The sequence below is a fragment of the Enoplosus armatus genome, chromosome 2 (genome assembly GCF_043641665.1).
Source record: "Enoplosus armatus isolate fEnoArm2 chromosome 2, fEnoArm2.hap1, whole genome shotgun sequence".
In the NCBI taxonomy this organism is placed as follows: domain Eukaryota; kingdom Metazoa; phylum Chordata; class Actinopteri; order Centrarchiformes; family Enoplosidae; genus Enoplosus; species Enoplosus armatus.
This window is the reverse complement of record NC_092181.1, coordinates 17,864,106-17,886,969: the sequence shown is the minus strand read 5'-3', so window position 1 is coordinate 17,886,969 and position 22,864 is coordinate 17,864,106. Positions and strand designations below refer to the sequence as shown.

The 22,864-nt window shown below is 40.6% G+C and overlaps 1 protein-coding gene across 1 annotated transcript in view; it reads left to right on the top strand.

Moving 5' to 3' along the window:
• fbxo41 (F-box protein 41) overlaps positions 1-16,191 on the top strand; it is a 31,258-nt gene extending 15,067 nt beyond the window's left edge. The window contains exons 3-13 of the mRNA XM_070924478.1: positions 271-478; positions 5,040-5,113; positions 8,677-9,065; positions 12,262-12,500; positions 12,640-12,755; positions 13,251-13,403; positions 13,519-13,614; positions 13,731-13,849; positions 14,229-14,387; positions 14,791-14,906; positions 16,129-16,191. Of these exons, the coding sequence (XP_070780579.1) occupies positions 271-478; positions 5,040-5,113; positions 8,677-9,065; positions 12,262-12,500; positions 12,640-12,755; positions 13,251-13,403; positions 13,519-13,614; positions 13,731-13,849; positions 14,229-14,387; positions 14,791-14,906; positions 16,129-16,191 (1,732 nt within the window). The remainder of the gene's footprint in view (positions 1-270; positions 479-5,039; positions 5,114-8,676; positions 9,066-12,261; positions 12,501-12,639; positions 12,756-13,250; positions 13,404-13,518; positions 13,615-13,730; positions 13,850-14,228; positions 14,388-14,790; positions 14,907-16,128) is intronic.
• The last annotated feature ends 6,673 nt before the right edge of the window (positions 16,192-22,864 follow it).

Here is a 22,864-nt window from a genome sequence, read left to right as displayed (position 1 = left end):
CTCTTCTCTCTCTCCCTCCCTTTGTGTTTGTGTAGTGTATTTATCTCTGTCACAAACCCTCAGTGTGCGTAGTATCCATGCAAAAAGGGCAGGACGGCAGCTGGAGTGAATGTGAGAGAAGTTTAAAAAAAATGAGAGGGGGGGGGGGGGTCCTGCAGTCACAAAAGGGCCATTTGTGTAATACACAACCGTCTAAGCTGCACATGTACGTTTTCGAATTTACAAATAAGCATGTCCCATTCATTTTTCTGTTCCCCTCTCTGCGCTCAGGGAAGTCGCCCAGATTGACCAGTTCCTTCAGGAGACGGCAGCGCGTGAAGCCAATGCCAAGGTGCGGCTGCAGCAGTTCATTGAGGAGCTGCTGGACCGAGCTGACCGTGCCGAAAAGCAGCTGCAGATCATCAGCAGCTGTGGCACCACGCCGAACGGCAGCCTGGGACGCTGCAGCCTCCAGGCCTCAAAGGGCAACGGACGCCAGGTGAGCATATCGTGACTTGCATCTTCTGTTGCATCGTCGGGTTACTGCTCAGAGCACACTGCAAAGGGCATTGTGCGTTGCAGTGTTTCTTGTGTTTTCAGATTTGACTTGACTGTATTGATATCGCCAGGGCAACAAAACATAAAACAGGAATGTTGCAGCCATACATAACAACATCTGCTAACATACAAATGGTTTTAAAATGTTGAATTGAATCTGATCACATTGAACTGCATGATAATAGACGAAGCTGTTTCAGATCTAATTCTGTGACACATTTTAATTGTCATGATAAATTAGACGACTTGTCTCACAACAGCTCAATATTATTTCATAAAACTGCGATTCTTTTATTAATATTTAGAATGGTTTGTTTTTGCAATTGTTTGTGCTACTTCCTTTCTGTGTTTGACAGAGCAGCTTTTTGCTGTTAAATAGTGCATGAGCATTGATTATATTGAGTAATGTCCCTGTAAAGCACCGCAGGTCAAAGCCATAATAGACTTCAAGATGCAGAGACAACAGATGTACTCTTCTTCACTGAGCTAAAGTGCAATAACAGTCTGCGGTGAAATTCAACAAACTAAAACGTCAAAATCTACACATATATGAGACAAGATGATTATGGATGATTGGAAAATGAAAATGAAATGGGATACATGTCCTCGCCATGGGTTTGTGTTTAATTTGAGCTGAGATTTTAAATCAAGCCTACAAGCTCAGGGATTGTTAGTAGAGCAGGGGATCAGTGAGTGTGCGTATGTAAATGTGTTGTGAACGTGTGCTTGAGGTCTTTTAAGTCATTTAGCTCATTTGTTGTGCCTCCTGTTCCAGGAATCACTCAGTCATTACTTACTGTATTAGCATGACTTTAATTAAACCTTGCAGAGATGTTTTTTTATAACCTGAAATTAAACAACTGGAAGTTACAAGGCGTGGATATGAAATGCGTGCTTAAATGGTTATATGTGGGATTCATTTCTCTAAAGCATTTGGGTTTTGTTTATATCCCAACGCTGTGCTGTTTGACCTCTACTCAAATATTTTCAATCTTTTGTTTCTCACCTTTCAGTTCATCTGATGTTTTTAATGTCAGGTAACAAAGTTTGATAAACTGATTGAATACAGTACCTGGCCAGACGTATGTGGACACCCAAACATGATACCCTTACATGTGATGTTAAATATCTCTTTGCTAAAACATGGGCATGAGACAAAGGACACTCTTACAAACTCACAAAACTATACAAAACAAGACGAGACGCTGACACGGACATTAATATGCTGCTATAACCGCCTCCACTCATCTGGGAAGGCTTTGTAAAAGATTTTGATGCTACAAACTGTTGCTACAAAGTTAAAAGCACAGTATTGTCTAAGATATCACTGTATGCTGAAGCGTTACATGTAAGGGGCCTAGCCCAAACCCTGAAAGACAGCCCCAGACCAGTACATACAAATATGTGGACAGGGGTGTCTACATATTTTTGGCCATATAGTGTATGTATCTACAGCATTTGTGTTGTAATATAGTGATGCTCACTCACCATAGGATTGTAAAGTTAGGAGTCATGGTTGCAGCAAAGTGAAACTAGAGATTTGATCCCTGTCTGATTTGCATTCAGCATCAAAACAGTGGAAACAGTGAAGCTCTGCAGAAGGCGACGTCCTGACCAGAGAGTGCACTTGCATAAAAAGCTGCCTCATGCTCCGGAAACTGGAGATCAGCTCTTTTGTCCGGCGGCTCTCTGCGGCTTCCATTGTGGCATTTTTACTTTGCCTCATTACACGATGACAAAAAATGTAAAAGCAGACACTTTCTGTTCTTAAAAAATGTCACTTATTCAAATTATCATCCAACACCTCTTGAAAGAGAGGCGACCTGTTTCATTGCACAGATCTGCGTGCTGCCATGGAAACCAGTTCTTGCTCTCGCTGATGGTTCCAACATGATTTTGAATCAGATGTAATGTGGCACGGATCCGCCTGAGAGAAACTGGCTGTTTCATATTCGCTTGTTATTTGAGAGATTCTCAGTAAATATCTTCCATTCAGATCACTATCACTAAGTGCAAATGTATTTTCGACATCCTTGGCTCACTCACTTTATATAGTCGTACAGTGCAGTGAATATTGTAAGTGATACCTCTTTTGTAATGCTGTAAGCAACCTGTTGCAAAGACAATTGAGAAAACGATAAAGAAATACACTCGGCCCTCTTTCTTAAGCTATATTAAAGAGCCGTGTGACCTGTGAGCGACCTGGAACACTGCCGCCTAAATTTAGACGTCAGTCAGTTTCATGTTAGTGTGCTCGTGAGTCCTCGTGTAGGACTGTGAAATAATCAAGATGACAAGTACAAGTGTGGAGTCTGGTTGGCACCTTGTTGCACTGTCAAGGGAAGCCCAGAGATCTCACAACCTCACTCTCCAGCTCTCTGTCGCGGCATCAGCGAGGTCGCCCTCATCTCCTAGGAGACAGGTTTTAGAGCCACAGAGGTATTTTAGGACTGACAGCGAGAGACAGGATGGATGACTTGCTTCCTGCTCTCTCTCTCACACTCTCTCTCTCAATCCAAGCTGCGTCTCTTCACAGGAAGTGCAAGGTGAAGACGAGGGAGAAACTCGAGTTTCAGACCAAACTTAGGCCACCAGATTGGAGTTTTACCTTCTGCTGGGCGCATTTTGTACCATCCATTTCTAGGAGTTTTGTCCCTGTTCTGCCTTCGCTGCAGGCTGGCCAGGAATGAGAGCCATGGATGGTGTTTGCCTGTTTCCTCCACGGTCCATTTTCACTGGCACTAGGCCAGAAACAAGCTGTGTGAGTAGAAGCAAGGAAAAAAGAAAGAGAGAGGGAGTGAAAGTGACTGTGTTTGAGCACATTTTTCCCTCTGTGGCACGTCGCCAGTCTAGTACACAGAGTCCCACCTGGCACTACTTCACACACACAAATAGATATACACACACACACACGCGCGCGTGCAAACGCTACACACGGCATACTTCAATGCACAGGCAGCTTTGAGTGCTGTATGAAAGAGTGACTAGGAGGATTTTGCTCTCAGGCAAAGAGTGAGAGTTAGGCTGCACACCCACAACCAAATACACTTGAAAAACTCTCACCTGCTTTCAGAGCTACAACCAAATATTTTAGGAAGTAGGAAAGATGTTGAGGGGTTTTTGTGTTGCTTTTTGCCCTTGGCCAACAGCAAGATATCTTGGAATACGGCAGGCCAGATTGCCAGCAAGCTTTGTATGGATATTCATCTCCTAAAGATTCTGGTCACCCTCTGACGTCCTGTAGCATCACTATTAGGCCCATGTTTTCACTTGTATAAACTAAGAAAATCCTATGTAAGTTTGGCATTATTGAGCATATTCTTGAACTCTTTCCTTTTGAGACAGTCCATGGCCCTTCCTGTACTGCCACCTTTAGGACAAATTGTCAACTTTGGACACAAGATAGTGATGTGTAATGACCAGGATTTGTATGAAATTTGTTGTGGTTATTCATGGTCCCAAATGGTGATTTCTAATGATATCAGTCCAGCACCAGGTTAAAATGTCATCGAACACTTCAGTTCATGACAAGGTATCTTAAAAAACGGACACTAGATTCCCAGGAATTCCCAGGAATTTGCTGTGTTCCTGTTTCCCTGAGCTTTCTTTTAGTGACAAAATATATTATTTTTAGGTCAAGAAATTACTTTAATTAACTCTTTCCATTTTACGTTCACTTCTTGAGCTTTTCTTTTGTGCCCCCCTCTGGACAAAATGATCCCAATAATCTTAACAAGCTTCTTCAGTTCAATTCAGTTATATTTATATAGCACCAAATCACAACAAAAAGTCATCTCATGACACTTTACAAATAGAGCAGGTCTAGACCGACTCTTTATAATGTTATTACAGAGACCCAACAGTTGCCTAACTGTCACCTATGACTGATCATCATTTATTCTTATTGTGTTGGGAAAAGATTTGCCCATTGATGTCCCAATGTTGTCATCAGTCATAATGTACATGCTCAAATCTGTAAGCTGAAGTCATTGATTTGAAGTTTGCTTGTCTTGTTCACTTCAGTTTTGATTATTTGATAAACATCTGAAATGCATATAGATGAGCTTCCCATGATGACAGCAAATTAGGCTACTTTTTGATGTACTATTTCATTTTATTGTCCTTTCAGTGGGGATTTGTTAAGCGGCCTTCTGTACCCATTTCAGTTTTATAGCCGTGCTAACTTAGTGTGACAACTGCTTTAAAATGAAATGTATGTCTCCTTCTGTTTTGAGTGTATCATCTTTATTATATTTTAGAAAACACTTGTGTTCTCATATGTCATCAAAAACAATCACAATCATCTGAGGACTCATGTAGATTGTGGAACAAATGAACGGAACAACCAGAGCATCAAGGCCATCGTCCACTCTTCAGGAGTTTACAGAGGAATACTTTTGAGCTAACATGAGCTAATGGCATGTTTAAGGAAGCTTCGGGGTAATTTTACTAATAACACTTTTTGTTGTTTCCCTCCAATCTGCACGTTTGTGCCTCTCCAGAGAAACTCCAGCCTCTCTGGGAGCACGAGAGGCATGTACCAAGTGTCAGACCGACGTTCCTCCCCCAGCACAGGGTAAGTCAGCACACTGCTCCTCTTCCACATTTACAGATGATCTCATACCTCTGAATTCACCACCGCTGTGCCATGAATGTAGACTCTCACTTACTGGTACACTTAACCATCCAGAAGTAAAGAGAGGATTACTTGAGCTCTTCGCTGTCAAATTAATTTGGTGCACCTCATCTGTCTCACCTTGTGAGAGCTGATGTAGTGAAACACAATCTGTCAGTTATGTGGAAATATAACAAAACCTCTGGAGCCCCAGAGCCTTCAACCACCGTCTACTGTGCTGACTTCCCCACATTCATTTATAGAAAAGATCCAGAGATTATACTGTCGTTAAGTAGTAGATTCACATAATATAAAATTAGATTTCTGTAACTTTCATACACCCTCTAATTTCTGTCGAGGAGCCATAGTGTAGGTGCACACTATGTCTCCTCTCCAGAAATTATACAACAATACTTTATTCTAAAACAATTATTAGATACTGTCAACTATTTTCATAATCCATAATAGTTGTTAAAGTTATTTATCAAGCAAAACTGTCAAAATTTGTTGGCTCCAGCCACTCAAATGTGAGGATTTGCTGCTTTCTTCTGTTTTTTTTTCATCTTTGGAAATTGAATATATTTTGGTTATAGACTGTGATGGTCATTTTTCACTATTTTGTGATATTTTTGACTAAACATATAATTGATATGAAAGTAATCATTAGTTGCAGCCCTGCAAAACTTATACAATAACTGATCTACTTTATGTAGTTTGTTTGATATTGAGAATAGAGTGTGTCCTCCTCTTGCATGTTGTTTCATACTTAGACATCCGCATTACGATATTCATATGCAGTATAGTTTTGAACACGGTGATATGCAATGGAATAGATCCCATTTTTAGTCAGACACTCATTCAGTAGAAACTGTGAGGTGCAGGTTGGACGTCTCTCTGTGTGAGATGTGACTGAAGTATTTCTGGGTCCCTGCTGGAGATGATTTCAGACACATGGCTGTGCCATAGTATTAGCTGACTAACACAACTGTCACTCCCAGTTGGTATGTGAATGTGTTTCCTAACGTGACGTCACGCAGAACCTGTCAGGCCTTCCCCATTGAATCATTGATGGCACGACACACACATAGTGGCCCAACAACAAGCCTCTAAGCCTTCTGTCTTCTGGTTATCAATAGCTTTTCATCAGGGATCAAGATGTTTTTGCCACTAGATGTAGCAAAGGTCATAACCTCAAGTGTGCAACAGTTTTAGGGATTCATTGATATTGACCTAACCAGATATTTATGCAGTCATTAGTCTACATGTGTCAAATTTACACCAAAATGCAGCTTTCTCTTTTTTACATTTTGTGTTTCTTTAATGATCACAAATGTTGTACATAATATATATTTCTTATATAATAGTAATAGTAATAAACAGTTTTGCTATTCATGGATATGAGATCTTTCCTCTTAAAATGTCTAAATCAGTTTTGTTCAGGCTGCCATTCAATTCCAAACAACATAGAAAACCTGTCTGAATAGCTTATGTAATTATTATGAATGTAAATGCAATTCATCCCTGTGAATACTTCATAGTTGCATGAGAATCAGGACATAAAATTGACCTTCTTTAGAGTGTAAAGCCACCTTTTCATACTACAACACGAGCAGTGAGGTGACACAGGAGAAGGTGTGTTTCTTCCACTGATTATTGGCTTGTTTTCTATTTACTCTCTGATGCTACTCTGCATTCTGGGTACACACTCTGAAATCATTAATTAGCAATTGTGAAAAAACATTAGCTGATTGGGATCAATTCATATCGTTACGTCCTGCACATTGTGTCTTGCTAATGATAATGATTTAATGACAAAACATTAAAGCACTTTCTATCAGGTTACTGCTTTACAACTCAACAATGAGACTGTAATGAATCACAGTTTTAGATTGCTGACACCGTAAACACACAGCACTGTTTTGGTTTTACATAATCTCAATTCATCTTCTGTGCATCCTTTTTTCTTGCAAGTGCTGATAAGCGGTACCTGCAGTATCATCTGTGATTCATTTTTATTCTTAAAATGATGTATTCAGATGCTTCCACTCTTCATATTATGCTGTGAGAGAGAGGAGGGAGTACTGAGAAGGAAGAAATGGAGAAAAGAAAGAAAAATGCCCTACTTTTTCAGAGGCTGATATTTGTAACTGCTCATTACTTGTATCGGCTGGGAGGTTATTTTAAGTACTGTAGCAGTACATATGTACAAAAGCTGCCCTCGTTCTACTATAAATCCTCTGAAGTACAGCTGTTCCTTGTCGGTCGTACAGTACCTATTTGTGGTTCATTTTGGTTCATTTTTGGCGCATCCACTACGTCAAATTAAGTACCAATACTGCTGTTATCCTCAGTGGACCTTTAAGGATGTTACTTTGTGCTGAAGGGACTGAAGTCTCCACAGGAACAAACAATCAGGAGAATAAAAACAGGTCACCAAAGGATTTAGAGCAGGCGTAATACCTTTTTTTATATTTGTCTTTTATGTGTAGTGTGTGAATGTGTGTGAGTTTGCCATTAGATTAAGTTCAGTATTTGCTGTAGGTATTAAGTAATAAGTGAAATATCTCAATGCATAATTAGACTAGCATTTAAGTCTCTGAAAACATATGACATGATTATCAAAATCAAAATGATAAACTGCAGTTATGAGACAAAATACAAATATCTGACTGTTAGATTCTAGTGATGATTGCTGTGAAAATATATTAGAGTAGAGTAAAAAGGTAAGCACGTCAGTGGCATCCAAAATCTAAATTATTGATGGCACAACATGATCGAAATGATCCTCATCAGTCTGTGCACACTGTTTTGCTTTTTCTAAATTACAAATAGACCACAAGATGGATGAACAGTTTCAGGAACAGAAATACGTTTATTCGCTTTCTTCCCGGGAGTTAGATGAGAAGATCGATACCACTCTCTTATAGCTATATGAAGCTACAGACAGCAGCCAGTTAGCATAGCTTAGCATTAAGACTTGTAACACCTGGAAACAGCTAGTCTGACTACTCGCTTACTCTTTGAAAATAACAATAATTGCTGTTTTTTTATTTTTATTTTATATCTTGTCTTAATGCCTTTTGTGTCTTATGTAAAACACATTACATTGCGTTGTTGTTGGGAGGTGCTATACAAATAAACGGCTCACTAATTAACACATTACATCTCGTTTGTTTAATCCGTGAAAACACAACCTGTCAATGAGTTTTAAAAGGTACCTTTTAAAAGGCAGTTTTTGTTATCTTTGGGCAGAGCCAGGTTAGCTGTTTCCAGTCTTTGTGCTAAGCTAAGCTAACCAGCTCCAGCTTCATATTTAACAGACAGACATGAGAGTGGTATCGATCTTCTCATCTCTGACAATTTTTTCCAAAATGTCATAATGTTGCTGATTCTCCTTATTGTGATTATACAGTATGGCATTGTTATTGGATGTGGGGTGGACCATCCATGTGTTTGAGTATCCTATTTGAAAAGAAAATCATTCAATCATCAGTTATAGTACACTTCCTCCTGTTTTGCTGCAGAGCATCGGGGCGGATCAAGTCCGTCTCACAGGGCTCTGGAGGTTACGACAGTGACAGCGTGGAGATGCATCCCATGGAGGAGTGTCCCGAGGCTCAGTACTATCACATGCAGTGCCGGCTGGGTGAGGGGGGTTACGAGCGTTCCCCTGGATGTGGCGGTGGCGGATCAAGGAACTGGGGCCTTCGTAAACAGGCTATCCAGAACTGGCAGCGGCGACCTTACAGGAACAGCACCGAAGGCGAGGAAGGAGACGTGTCAGACGTGGGCTCCCGGACCACCGAGTCTGAGGTGGAGATGTGGGAACAAGAGAGGAGAGCTGTGGCTGAAGTCCAGCAGTCTGCCGCTCCCTATCCTCACCACGGCAGGGCAGGATATCGCCCCAACACAGGTAACAGCTCTCTGGGAAGTTGTTTTATTCTTAGAAATGTACACACAGTCACACACTCCCTCCAATCTAACATCCAGTTATCAGCTCAGACACATGGGAGCCAGGATTCACAGAACAAAGGCCTTAAAATGACTCCCATGAGAGCAGTGACTGATGTGGATCTGGGTCAGGTTGAGTTGCAGTAGCTGTAACGTTGCTGGCGCTGTGTCAATGACTAAAGCTCACCCTACAAAAACTCTGAAGTAAATTAATCACAAACACTGCCACAAATGTTTTTTGGAAGTTTTCCTTATCCAAATCATGGCTCTTAGGACAGTGGGTGTAGTATGCTTCACAGCTCTCTGATCCAAACTTGACTAGTTAAAATGCCAATTAGTAACATTGTCAGCTATTAATAAGGCCAGACAGTCAGCACTCTGATATGTGATTTTTAAAGCATCATGAGACAAGTAATAGGGCTCCAAAGAGGCCAGAATGATACTGTATGTGTCCAAATTGCAGGTGCATCAACCAAAACAAATTAAAATGATTTAATATGTGCAACACTGCATTGACAAAAAAAAACCCAGCAGCTTCAAGCTCAGCTTCTCAGTGTATGAAAAAGCACAAAGTTAGATGTGGATTCATAATGACATACTATATGTACAGTATAGTTTAAAATTTCTATTTTTAGAGAGAACAATAGGGTGGTATTTGTTTTTATGTGGACAAGGTAAGTTTATTAGTGTAGTATCTTTCAAACTCAGAGGCAATTCAAAGTGATTTATGTCAGGCAAAGAAATGTATTAGAACAGTATTTAAAAACACAAAAAAGAAGAATAAAATTGACTAAACTAAAAAAAACACATCTAATAAAGGAAACAAAAGTCCTGTAAATAAATTATTTAACAGCAGATTTTTTTTACTTCGATTGGACAGTGGCTGAAGTTTGGACGCATGTAAGGTCATCAGGAAGTTCTCATGTCCGGTTCCGTACGTGTGTGTTCTTGGTTTTGTATTAAAATCAACTAACTGTCAGGGACACATGAACATATACAGCTCAGGGTGTATACATCCTGCTAATTGGCATGAAACCTCATGTGATCCATCAGGGTTGCAGTGATTTCAGTTGTGATTTAAGCAGATAAAGTCCCTTTTTCATGAGATGTTTACACTATTTTGTTTACCACCAGTATGTCTGTTGTAGATGATGAGTAAACCAAGTCATACATTGCTGTTGTTGCTATGCACTTCTCATTGTGTGTCTGTGTCTTTGGCAGAACATATTTGTATTTGCGAGAACACTGTTTGCCTGTTGTATCATGTCAGTTCCTCGTCTCATACTAAGCTTTGCTTTTTCGAGTGAGTTAGTCAGACCGCCAATCATGCCCGCACATTTCTTCACATCCACCACAGATTGTACATCTCTCTGTCAACTTCCTACCCTGCCAAGATCCTTAAACTCACTGCTGCTGCCCTCCATTTTTCTCCACCTGCTGTCGGGTTTCTTCTAAATACCAGGTGGACTGAGGCAGTCTGGGAAAGAGCAAAACTGGGCCAGAGCCCTATGACAAATTCGCATGAACTGCTATTACCACCCCATTAACTCAAAGGTTTTTCTCACGTAACACTCAACATGTTACTGGCATTCCTCTGCTCTGACGTAGTTCTCCTCATTGGGAGAGTCTCTGCCAGGTTTTATCAGATGGTATGTATCGACAAGCACACAGTTTTCTCTCAGCATGTAACACACAGCTTGGCTTTTTTAGTTCATTTGGCAGTCTTGAGCGTAGGTGGTGTGTGTGAGAGAGAGAGAAAGAAAGAGAGGAAGAGAGAGAGAGTGAGAGTGTAAGTAATGGTTCATAGCCCTGATGGTTTCGAGCAGACGCCTTCCAAGGCCAAAGATGAAATGAGTCATCTAGGAGCAATCTTGCTGGGAGGAATAAGACGGGCTTGGATTGGACACATGGTATCAGCCAATAAATAGCAATAGTGAGCATGAAAAGAAGAAAAGAAGAAAAAAAAATTATGTAATCTCATTTAGTGTCTTGTTGAAGGTTGGCGCCACCATGTGACAGAAGATCTTTTCAACATTGTTGAAGTTGCATTTACTTGTGTTTGATCTGTAGAAATTTGCTTTAGAAATCTATGCTTACAACAAAAATGTATAATCATAATAAAGTTTATTTATGTAGCAGTTCAACGATTACTTTACAAAAAGCAAACATAAAATAGAAAATAATAAGAACAATAAAATGAACAGTAAAGAAATATAAGTGAAATGAAAAAAATAAAATGTAAGTGAAATAGCAAGAACAAAATCAGGAAAAGGGAGTAGTAAAATACCAAATACAGCCAACATGTAGGACCTCAGTAGGGTGATAAGTAGAAAGTCACTAAAAGATGTAATCTGGGCCTGGCCATGAAGTGCTAAAAGCAGTAGGAGTAGTAGGATCTTAAAAATCTTATCTAAAACACACTGTCTTCCAGTGTTAGGACATTAAAAGGGGAGTAAGTTGTATGTTTTGTTATCTTTTCTTAGTTTTGTCATTCTGCAGTCTGTGAATTGTTTCCTCTCCGACCAAGAGGAAATGAAAGCATGTATGATGGATTCTGTATCAAAATCAACTCAAAATTGAACAAACTGCAGAGATATTCCTGAGATGGTAGAAGCAAGATTAGGTGACTTTGCTGATATGAAATTCATAATTGAGGCTGGAATGACACTTGGGTTTCTGACAGAACTAACATGTTTAGATGGTGGACCAAGTGAAGCCTGGATTTGTCTGCTATAGATGGTCAGGGCCAATAATAAGGATTTGAACTTTAAAATATTCACATGTCCAGCCTTTAATGTTGCATCATTTTAACCTTTTACCAGCCTCTGTAGAACTCTACAGGACTTCTAGCAGAATGAAAAGTTACATGAATGTGAATTTATTCATTAGATTGGAAGCTTGTCGTATCTGCCGTTGTGATGATTTTAAGAAAGAACTTGCGGTCATAAAAGTAATCAAGGTACAATATACGGCAGAATATACTGAAACCTCCCGACCTTCAAATCCGTCTGGTAATCCAACAATTTAATAAATCCTCGAAAAACTGAAAGTCTAAATTCAACACAGTGGTCTAATGATCAAGAATAGTCCCTTTGTTTTGACTTGGACCAAACCACATTGTGTTAAAGGGTCAAAAGACTGTTATTTTCTCCCCACAGGTCGGCCTGATGGGGTCTACAACAAGCCATGCCGCCATGAAAAGAGCCCATCCAAATCCAACGAGGTGATCAGTCCGGAGATCCTGAAGATGCGTGCAGCTCTCTTCTGTATCTTCACCTACCTGGATACTAAAACCCTGCTGAGAGCTGCGGAGGTCTGCCGTGACTGGAAGTTTGTGGCTCGTCACCCGGCTGTGTGGACCAGAGTGCTGCTGGAGAACGCTCGCATTTCTTCCAAGGTGCATAGTGAACGTTTATATTCAGTACGCAGTCAATAGTCAGCAGCATTATTGAAGCAGAAGCATGTGTTGCATTTGGCTGCCTCGTCTTTGCTGTGTGTTGTGAAGATTTCCACTGATCTCCATGTCTCTCCCTTAGTTCCTGAGCATAATGTCTCAGTGGTGCACTCAGACGCACTCCCTCATCCTGCAAAACCTCAAACCCAGACAGCGGGGCAAGAAGGAAACCAAGGAGGACTACCTGAAAAGCACACGGTGAGACACACATGCTGCAAAAACAGAGACACATTTTCCTAAAAAAAAGATCACAATAAGCACATTGCTCTGAAAACTGTTGAACTGAGTGACATCCTAAATGACTCCTCAAACAGTGATTGATGAGAGGAAGCCAGCAAGAGGAACATAAGTGATTGAACGCTGACGTTTTTGTGCTGTTCGATCATGATCAGCATGTGCGATGTCAGTTTTCATTTCCTGAAAGAAGACGAGTAGAAGTTTGACATGAGTGGAAGAAGTGAAGTTGTTTGTGTGAAGGAGACAGAGCATATTCTAGCTCCAAGCTGCTCTTAAACTGTGCGGACAGTGCATAGACATGCTGCTTCCTGCATATATTGCTGCAAACACTGCAGGGTCATTTTGTTATGCACTATAAATGGTAGAAGTGCTGTTCTGAAGGACAGGAGAATGACTTCCTCTGCTCCGTCTCTGTCAATCTTTTTTTGTTGACCTTCCTTTACGTTTCCGTCTAAGTGGCTGTCTGGAGGAAGGTCTGGAGGCGTTGTTAAAGGCCACAGGAAGTAACCTGCTGATACTGAAGATTTCACACTGCCCCAACCTGCTGACCGATCGCTCCCTCTGGCTGGCCAGCTGCTACTGCCGAGCTCTGCAGGCTGTAACCTACAGGTAGACCAGTACACCCAGATCCCATCTCTCTTGTAAATTTGCACACTGTCCGCTGCATCATGCACAAAGATTTCAGTTTTATAAACACACATTTTCTGCACTTATTGTGCCCCAGGAGTGCCACAGATCCAGTTGGCCAGGAGGTGATCTGGGCCCTCGGAGCAGGCTGTAGAGACATCATCTCCCTACAGGTGGCGCCCCTACACCCATGGTAATATACTGTACACCTCTGTAACTTTCGATTAATACTAAATACTCTATCTGTTATGATATCAATGCTGTGGGATATTAAATGGATGAACATGCACTATGTTTTTTCTCTTTTAGCCAACAACCTGCTCGTTTCAGCAACAGATGCCTGCAGACGATTGGAAGATGTTGGCCGCACCTCCGTGCTCTCGGTGTGGGTGGGGCTGGATGTGGCATTCAGGGGCTGGCCTCTCTTGGTAAGTATTACTTGTAAAACAACTTTTCAATTCATAGTTTAATTGCTTCTAGTGATTTAAGATACAATATTTATGAAATATTCAAATACTGTCACTGCTTTTTTAATCCAAGTAAGTGGCCAGAAGTAACATTTGTGATTAAAATTGTAATTAAGAGATGATTAAACAATATTATTGTCATATCAGGTCATAAACTGGGACAGCACAGATCCAGCGTTTAACCAGTGTCTTTCTTGTACTTAAGTAAATCTTTTCATCTAATGCATTTTAAGCACTATTCGTTGAGACCTTAAATGTATTATCCTACTCATCCTTCCCATCTCTGCATTTCCTTTTTTTCCCGTTCACCCCCCACCACCACCACCACCACCACCACCAGCGAGGAACTGCATGCGCCTGCAGGTGCTGGAGTTGGATCATGTGAGCGAGATCAACCAGGAGGTGGCAGCAGAGGTTTGCAGAGAGGGCTTGAAAGGTCTGGAGATGCTGGTGCTCACCTCCACACCAGTCACCCCCAAAGCCCTGCTCCACTTCAACAGTGAGTTTGAACACTGCTGTGCTGTAGGCCTACTGTCTAAAATCCTGTTGTGAATGTACAACATTTAACGGTCAACTGTAATATTGTCCCTCTGATATAGTACTTGATATTAAATGTACTGTGCTGTGTAATCTCATGTAATATTTGTGTGATATTCTAGTGAGAGACAGGCCATAAAAATATTTTGGGTACTGAAAAGGTTAAGGTGTTGGGTAGGCTTCTAAAACAGCATTTAGGCGGCTATAACAACATTTCTTTGCACTGTTTTGTCGAGCCACTGCATGCCACAGTCACTTGAGGTCTGCTTCCTCTTTCCTATTTCGAGAATATCATGGGAAGGTACTGTGCATTTACTTTTCATAGCTACGAATAGTACAAATGTATAATGATCCTCCTCGTGTAGGTGTTTGCCGCAACCTGAAGTCCATTGTGGTTCAGATTGGTATAGAAGACTACTTTGAGGACCCCAACAGCCCTGAAGCTAGAAAATTGTTCGATGAGATGGTTAACAAGCTGCAGGTAACAGCACCTCTGTGTCTCACATCACACCTATCACACACACACACAGACACACACACACACACACACACACCCACACACCTTTGTGTTCCACAGACATGCCAGCTGATGAAACAAATAATAAAATTCACAGACATAATTAAGTAAGGGAGCCCTCATCCACTGCTCATACATGTGGAAAAAAACTGCTTTGCACGTACAAGTTACCATGAGGGAGAAACCGATTGAAACTCTTTATTCTAACGCCACAATCTGGCTGAACTTTCAGTTTTCAGATGAGCAGATCTCATCTGCCGTAAGCACATAAACAAATAACAAGTGTGTGTGCACATTTAGGCTCCAAACAGGAAGAAACGTATTGCTTTCGGTCCCCTCAGTGCCACACACTCATCCTTTTACTGTATAACTACTCTGCCATCCATCGACTGCAGCATTGACTTTGTAAAGGTAATGGCCAACACGGAGGTTAGCTTTGTTAACAGAGGTCTGCACTCTGTTAAGCACTCTTTTGTGAATATAGTTTCTTTTTCCAGCCGACACGTCCTTGGAGTTTTGCACCAGTGTACGCTCATAACTAACATGAGCTTGGCCAATAGTTGTTCAGAGGATAAGATTCATCTATTTTTATCACAACTACACACCATTTAAAGCATGACTCAATCCTTGAAGTCCCAGTGATGGTTGGTTGTGGATGCGCTGGTGCTAACTCACTCGAGCAGAGGCTTACTGTGAGAGGCCCGGGTCATTCTTGTAGCTGACCACACACAAACAGAGATATAAAAGCTGTGAAATCCCTGGTTTTTATTTATGTTTTGTTTTTATGAGTCAGTTTACAGCGTGTTCTTCTTGGATATTACACTCAAGATGGTGGGGTTGCTCACAGCAGTTAGGTAACCTCTCCAAAAGCTGCAAACAGCTATGATTTATTTTTATCCCTCCCTCTTTAAGTTTGCTGGGAAAAGGAAGCCAAAATGTTCTCTTCTGGTGTTTAATCATCCATTTTTTGAAGGGAGTTCTGTAGAGGTGAAGCTTATGAAGGTTTTTATAGCTTTGTCATACATCAGTTCTTGTATACACTTACTGCTAATGGAAGAAAACATAAAATCATAAAGATGACAGGGAAATGGAGCTTTTTGACCTTTCAATATGTAGGTAGAAATCCTACAGCAGTTGCCTTTGAGAAAATGAGATTGTGATATCCCTTCCTCCCTTTTTCTTTCAGGCTTTGAAGAAGAGACCTGGCTTCTCCAAAATCCTCCATGTGAAAGCAGACAGTCTCTGCTAACATCTTTTGTGCAGATTCTTCGAGTCTTGGAGAGGCGCCATCTTGGCTCCAGTCAATCAGAAAGAAAAGACCAGCTGTTTTGAGCCCACTCCACGGGGTTGAATACGTCTGCAGCACCGACAGGAACAACAGAAGAACGCCATGATGAACCAGGGCCGAGGCTCAATGCGCATACTCCACAAGTACAAACTTCAAAACAGAAAAACTCACTATTCCAGTAAGGAGAAATCAACATCTCCTTCACGTTGGTTATGACTGAAAACCAGTCAGGAGGCTTATTTGGACTAAGGCACTATACATCTTAAATTTTACAGACTCAAATAACCCAACGAAACTGTCAGATTCCTCTTTCTCAGTCGTCTTTTTGCTTTCACCATGAAAATGGATCGTGTCGCAGCAGAGAGTCAGATCCCTTTCTTGAAACGCCTGGAGCCAGGTGACAGCGCTGTATTTAACTGTCTGCATCCACATAATGCTTGACGCATACTTGAGACTACCTTCAACACCAACAGCTCGGGGGCAGGAGCACATTATAAAGCATATGTACTTTCCACAGAAGTACAAGGTTAAAAGTCTCGAGACGGTAGCTTTTTTGTTTGTGGATGTGCGAATGCATACAGCCGAGGATTGAATAAATTGTTTTCATCCTGCCTGCCCTGCACTGCTGTGCGTTTACAACGGACAACCTTCAACACTTACTGCTTCCACCCAGGACAGAAACATGCTGCACCAGCTCCAGGCGCAGTGGAGAGAGCATGGACAGCGCTCCCTGCTACACGCAGACTTTGACAGTCATTCTGGCTGCATGGCAGCGATGCATTTAGCCTCTTCTACCATCCTCTGCTTCCTCACGTGAACAGCATCGTGTCACGAACCTGGACTCTGTGTTTTCGATGGTTGTGGTATCTCTAGACCTGTTCGACTGAGAGAACAGGGTGCAGTATCTGATACTGCTCATTAACAAGGCTGGAAGATGATCCATAATGCATTTCTCTCACAACCTGGTGCCATTTGTAACAGTGTCTGTCCTCATTCCAGTGAACGTTTTTTTCTCCAATGTGCCATTAACGAGGGAAGAGGGACCGTGTAAAGCAGATGTTTAATCAAAAGTAACTTATTGCAATTTGATTTGAGTGTAAGCAAGGAACAAGGGTGTTGTGTTTCTTATGGAACAGGTGTTGCAGTGTTTATATATCCTGTGAGTTTCATACTTAATCATACTAAACAGTGCCATTCCTACTAATAGTGCTTGTCATGGCCGAGGCTCTGAACAATCCTTATTTATATTTTTCAGATGACATCCTCTGGCTCCCTCTGCTGGTTTTTCCAAGCACATATGCAGCTGGTGTGATGTGACACTTCGTGCTCTTTGCAGCGTGTGTTACTGTTTTGCTCAAATCCAAGGGATCAGGTCTTCAGTATCACCTTCAAATTAGGAATTTGATTTGGTGCAATTCATGGCCACACCCAAGTTTGGCATACCTTGCAGAAATTCTCAAGAAGTATGAGTAGCAATACATACTGTGGTGATACTTGGTGTGCACTCCTCAGTGCTGCAGATAACTTAAAGAGGGGTTCTAAAAATGTTACACGTCAAAATTCATGAGGAATACAACTGTGAAAACGGTTGTGTAATGTCTTCTGTGGCTCTGGAGGAAAATAATCCTCATAATGCTTATCTCTGAACACAGAAACCTGCGTTAGAAGCTGTGGGCATGCGGCTAGAAAAATGTGGAAAGATGCATTTACAAGGCACAGAGGGTTTATAGGAAATACTATTTATGAGAAGTGTAGGAGCTTGACCCATAGTAAGGACCAAAAGTCAGGATTTTTCTGCCTCTTCTGCATCATTTATTTATTTATTTTAAATCAGTCTCTTGCGAGTCCCTGAACACTATGAAAGTGCAATACTAAATCACTGGAGTACCCCTTTAAACAGAGCTCCTATTAGACACTTACAATCACTGTGCTTTAAAGACATCTTGCCCACCTTTTGGAATCAGGTTTTAAACTGATACATCAGGCAGAACATCGCATTCCTTCCTTTGTGGCACGTTTTGTTCATTTTACCTGGCACACCTCATTCGTCACGAGGCAAGCGGCCCCTGTCTCTGCAACGCACCACAACATTCGTGGGCGTAGAGTGCAACAGAGCAAGGTGACAGGAATGCCGAGCAGGCGTTTTGTCATGTGGGTTCTTTATTAAGATTCAAAACCTCTCTGACGAGGAGAGCTCTGAGCTGCTGTTTTTGGCCTCTGCTTCATAGTCAAAAATGTTTCTGAGGACTTGTGTAGCTGCATATTGTAGTGATGATGTTCCAGGTCAATATGTGAGAAACAGTCGTGGACGTCCATTTCTTCATGTTCTTCCAGTACTGCATATTATTATCCTACACTGGTACTGATTGTCCGCTCGGTTTCACTGAGGGAAAGATGTTTGTGGGGACGGTGTAAAACTTTGCTGACACAATAGAGAAAACACAAAGCACTTGTTGATTTTGAGTTTTAGACAATCCTGCCTTCGCTATCAGCTACTCTGTACATAATGTTTGTAAAAAAAACAACAACAAAAACAAGACAAAAAAAGGACCAACATTTGATGTTATATAATATTAAGGTCATATAATGAGTGGAAAAAGTTGAAGTTTACAGGTCTTCATTCTGTAAGCATTTTCTCTCCAAAGTTGAATGAAAGATAAATATAGAGAATTATATTATGTATAACAGTAGTGTTGAAATTGCAGTTGTGTATTAGATACTTTATATTAAATGTGCATCAGAGTCATATAGAGATGGAAATTATTTAAGAAGAGGATAAAGATGATAATTCAGCTATTTATTTCTATAAAAAAAAGAGCGATGTGTATAATGTTGGCATGTTTGTGTTCAAGCATCAAATCATTAAGTTGCCTTCTTAACTGTTCTGCTACTGTGACAAGAAAATTATTAGATGTTTAAAGAGCTTTGATTGCCTGCAGGTTAATAACGTTTTTCTTCATTTGATCCAGTCTGTTGTTGCACTAGTGAGAAAAAAAAGAAGATATTTCAGATGTTTATTATAAGAGTGTTGTTTTTAATGTTCAGCTATTTCTCAGTATTTGACAAAAATATGATGCACTTTTTTTCCTGAACACTTTTATCGGCCCGTCGGTCGTCGGTTTAGTCAGAAGCGAAGCTCTGGTTTCTGTCGGCGGGATGCCTGCCGGCGTTTTCTGTGTTTCTGTGGTGTGAAACCGACTGTTTACTTACATGTTCGGTTACATGGAAAGAAGATTTTTGGAAATACAGCGATTACACATGAACTTGTCTGACCGAACAGACGTACAGTTAGCCTCTTTTCTCTTACACCATCTGTCATATCTCATCGGTTGGGAAGTTAAAGATTGAAACTGTTTCAACTACATTCAAGTGCTTTTTTAGGTTCATTGCCAATATGACCTTATGCTCACCTTTGTGTCTGTTACTGTCTTTGTTTTAGCTTTGCATTATACTGTAGATTTCACGCTCATACCAACAGTTTATTTGCTTTATTGTGAAAATGGACCTGCTGAAGATGTAACGGAGCCTGTATGCTCTGAAACTACAGATTAGAGGTGCCAAGTACGCCAGAGTCAATTTTGGCTTACATCTCCATTCTCTGCCTCTCCAAATATAAAGCAGAATAATTTCTAATTTATTTATTTAGATTCAGAAACTGAAGCATCACTTATTAACCAAGGTGCTTCCTCATTCACACATTATTTGATTTCTTAAATCAAGTCTTATTCTTCCTCTGTTGTAGTTGCACTCATGTCTCATTCTGTGCAAATTGGAAAACAGTGTCTGAGTGTTCATGTACCTCTCTGTACATATTTTATGTATGAATGATTGTACTCTGCCCATTCATCTGAATAGTATTTTACACATTACCTCAACACTTATCTGGGCAGTTAAGTGTGCAGTTTGTCTTTGTACTATTTCATTTTTGACATCGACAGTTATGCCAATTTAACCATGAACTTCATCCATGTTGCTACAACGACAAAAAGGATTCTGTTGCTGAACAAAACTTTCCCAAAAGATGATCAGCCTTCTACGATGACTGCAATAGATGGAAATGTTTTACTACTCATTTTCACTCATCTGTTGTCATCAATAAAATTGCTTTAAATTGTACTTGCTCGTACTTCAAGCTACTTTTTAAATATGATTTGAAAAAGACTTCTAGATCACGATTAAAGGGTCGAATTCATTTCTTCTTCGTTTCAATGACACCAGTTCACAGTGAGGTCCGTGGATTATACAGAAACATGAACATGAACATGTCTTGAAAGAAGTATGGTGTTTAATTCATTTCAAATAAAACTTTACAACGTGGCGATCTCTGCTCTCACAACACAATGCTAAGGTGCGAGAAGGCCAAACACATCACAGAAGGTGTAAGGAAGCCTTTACACACTGAAGTTGAATTAAAGTTGTATTCAAGTCTGTAAAGCTGGAAAATAATACACACACACACAAATCTATCTATTTCATAAATACCACTAGAGGTAAGGGAAAAAATGTGTCTTTGTAATTTTGGCATTTCTTTAAGAAAGCCTGTATCCTGTTGTTGGAACCATAGACTGTACACAGGTATATATATTTTAGCATTTAGACGATATTATCATATTGACAAACCTGCTGAAAATTATCACCCGACTCTGCAGCAGAGCCAACAACTTTTAGCCTGTTTTTGCTCACTTTTTTGGTTTTACATTTGCATGTTCATAGGCCTTTTTCATGTCAGGCCTTGAGTTGTTTTAGCAGGAAAAGCACAGATAAAAAAAATGTAACTACTTACAAATGGTTTGAAATTACTTCTGTTTCAAAAAGTAATTACAACTAATTCATGACAATCAAATAATAAGTAATCAATCCTTTAGAGTTGAATGATTAGTTTGTCATGAAAGGCTTATAAATTACACAGTGTCCCTTGTAAACTGTATCATGGGATTTGTATGAGTTTACCACAGATTAACAATGTGCTTGTAGGTCGTTTGAGTGCAACTTTCTTCTGGTAAACTCAGAAATCTGTAACTTAATAAATGGAGAACGACCACCTGGAAGCACCATTGTCGTGGGAATTTCAGGAAAAACAGAAGACTGGCAACAAGGGAGTAGTTCTTGTGGTTTTATTCACGTCTGCAGACGGACGGTTCCGACAGCAACTCAATTGTCCCTGCCCGGCTGACCGTACTGCATCTCAGAGTGGTCTGCTTTTATACAGCATGTACAGCGAAGAATGTGAACACTTAAGACATACGTCACTCTCTTTGACAGTCATCACCTTGTAAGGATCAAGTCCCCAATAAATGATAACAGCTGAAAATGCACCACTGAGAACACGTAGAGAAGTCTATGGTCCCTTGCTAGGGTCAAAGGGCACCACAGCAAATACCTGTGACCTAAAATAAACTCTTCAGGGTGAGGAAGGGATATGTTCTATTTTCCCACTACAACCATCAAGTCCTGATTTTTAAAAAAAGTCTGTTTCCCTCTGTAATGATCCGTCTGCTTCACTAAAACAGCAGAACAACAGATGACTTAACCTTCTGGTGATAGCTGTAGTTGAATGGTTAAGTCCTCTGCAGCCTCTCGTGTTCCCCCACTGGACCGGGACTCCTGCCAGAACTTTGTCCCTGTGTTTCCCTCTCTGCTTTCCAACTGTCTGAATGAAAGAGGAGGGTGAGTACGCTGCCCACCGAAAACAAGGCTTCAGTTTTAAAGTCTTGTACACACAATCACAAAGCACAACAACCCCCCCCAACCTTTCTCATTGAAAAAAAAAAAGAATGTTATACAGCTCCACTAATCAGTATCTTTATATTAACAATGACAGTGACGAATAAAGATATTAATGTTAACTCTGTGCTGTCTTGATGAAACACAGCCGTGTTCGTGTCTTTACTCGGAGCTCATGGGGGAAACTCTGCCAAACCGTCTTGTGTCCTGAAATGTAACACGAGCTCTGATTGGCTATGAGATGAAGATTGTTGGCAGGCTCTCTCCTTCTTCTTTCTGTGCCCTTGACACTTTGTGGTGTCAGAAGGTGATGAAGCTCTTGTTACGTCTTACTGTGGCTTACCAAAGTTTTGCCACAACAAGGCTCCACAGAGAGCACGTAAATTATTAGATAATGTTATTGTCTGAATCCATCTGATCTATTTCTCCTGTTTTATTGTCCAATTAGATATAATGTAATTGGTGCATTTTCAAAGCTCTCGAGGTTGAGATGAAGAAAGAGCTCTTAAAGCGCCTGCAAACTCACACAGGTGTTTTCATTTGTGGGCGATTAGACCTCTGCTCACGCTGAAGCTGGGAAGAGTTCTGTAGAGAATCACATGACGTTACCAAGCTTGATGTAGAATGATAATGGTGAAAAGTTCACTCACTTAAATTGAAGCCTGCATCACTGACGAACTCTGGAATGTGTTTCCTGTTTCAGTGCGATCTGCAGCTGAATCACAGGTCAGAGTTCACCTTTGTTTAACTGTCCCAAATCCACACTATGTACTAATTCTATACAGCACATACTGCTCATCATAATACAGTGTTTTAGCAGTTAGTATACAAGATTTAACTTAGGCAGAGTCTGCACATACCTGCACACAGTCCTGAGAAAAAGGTCTAATCAGTGGAAACACTTTGTGTT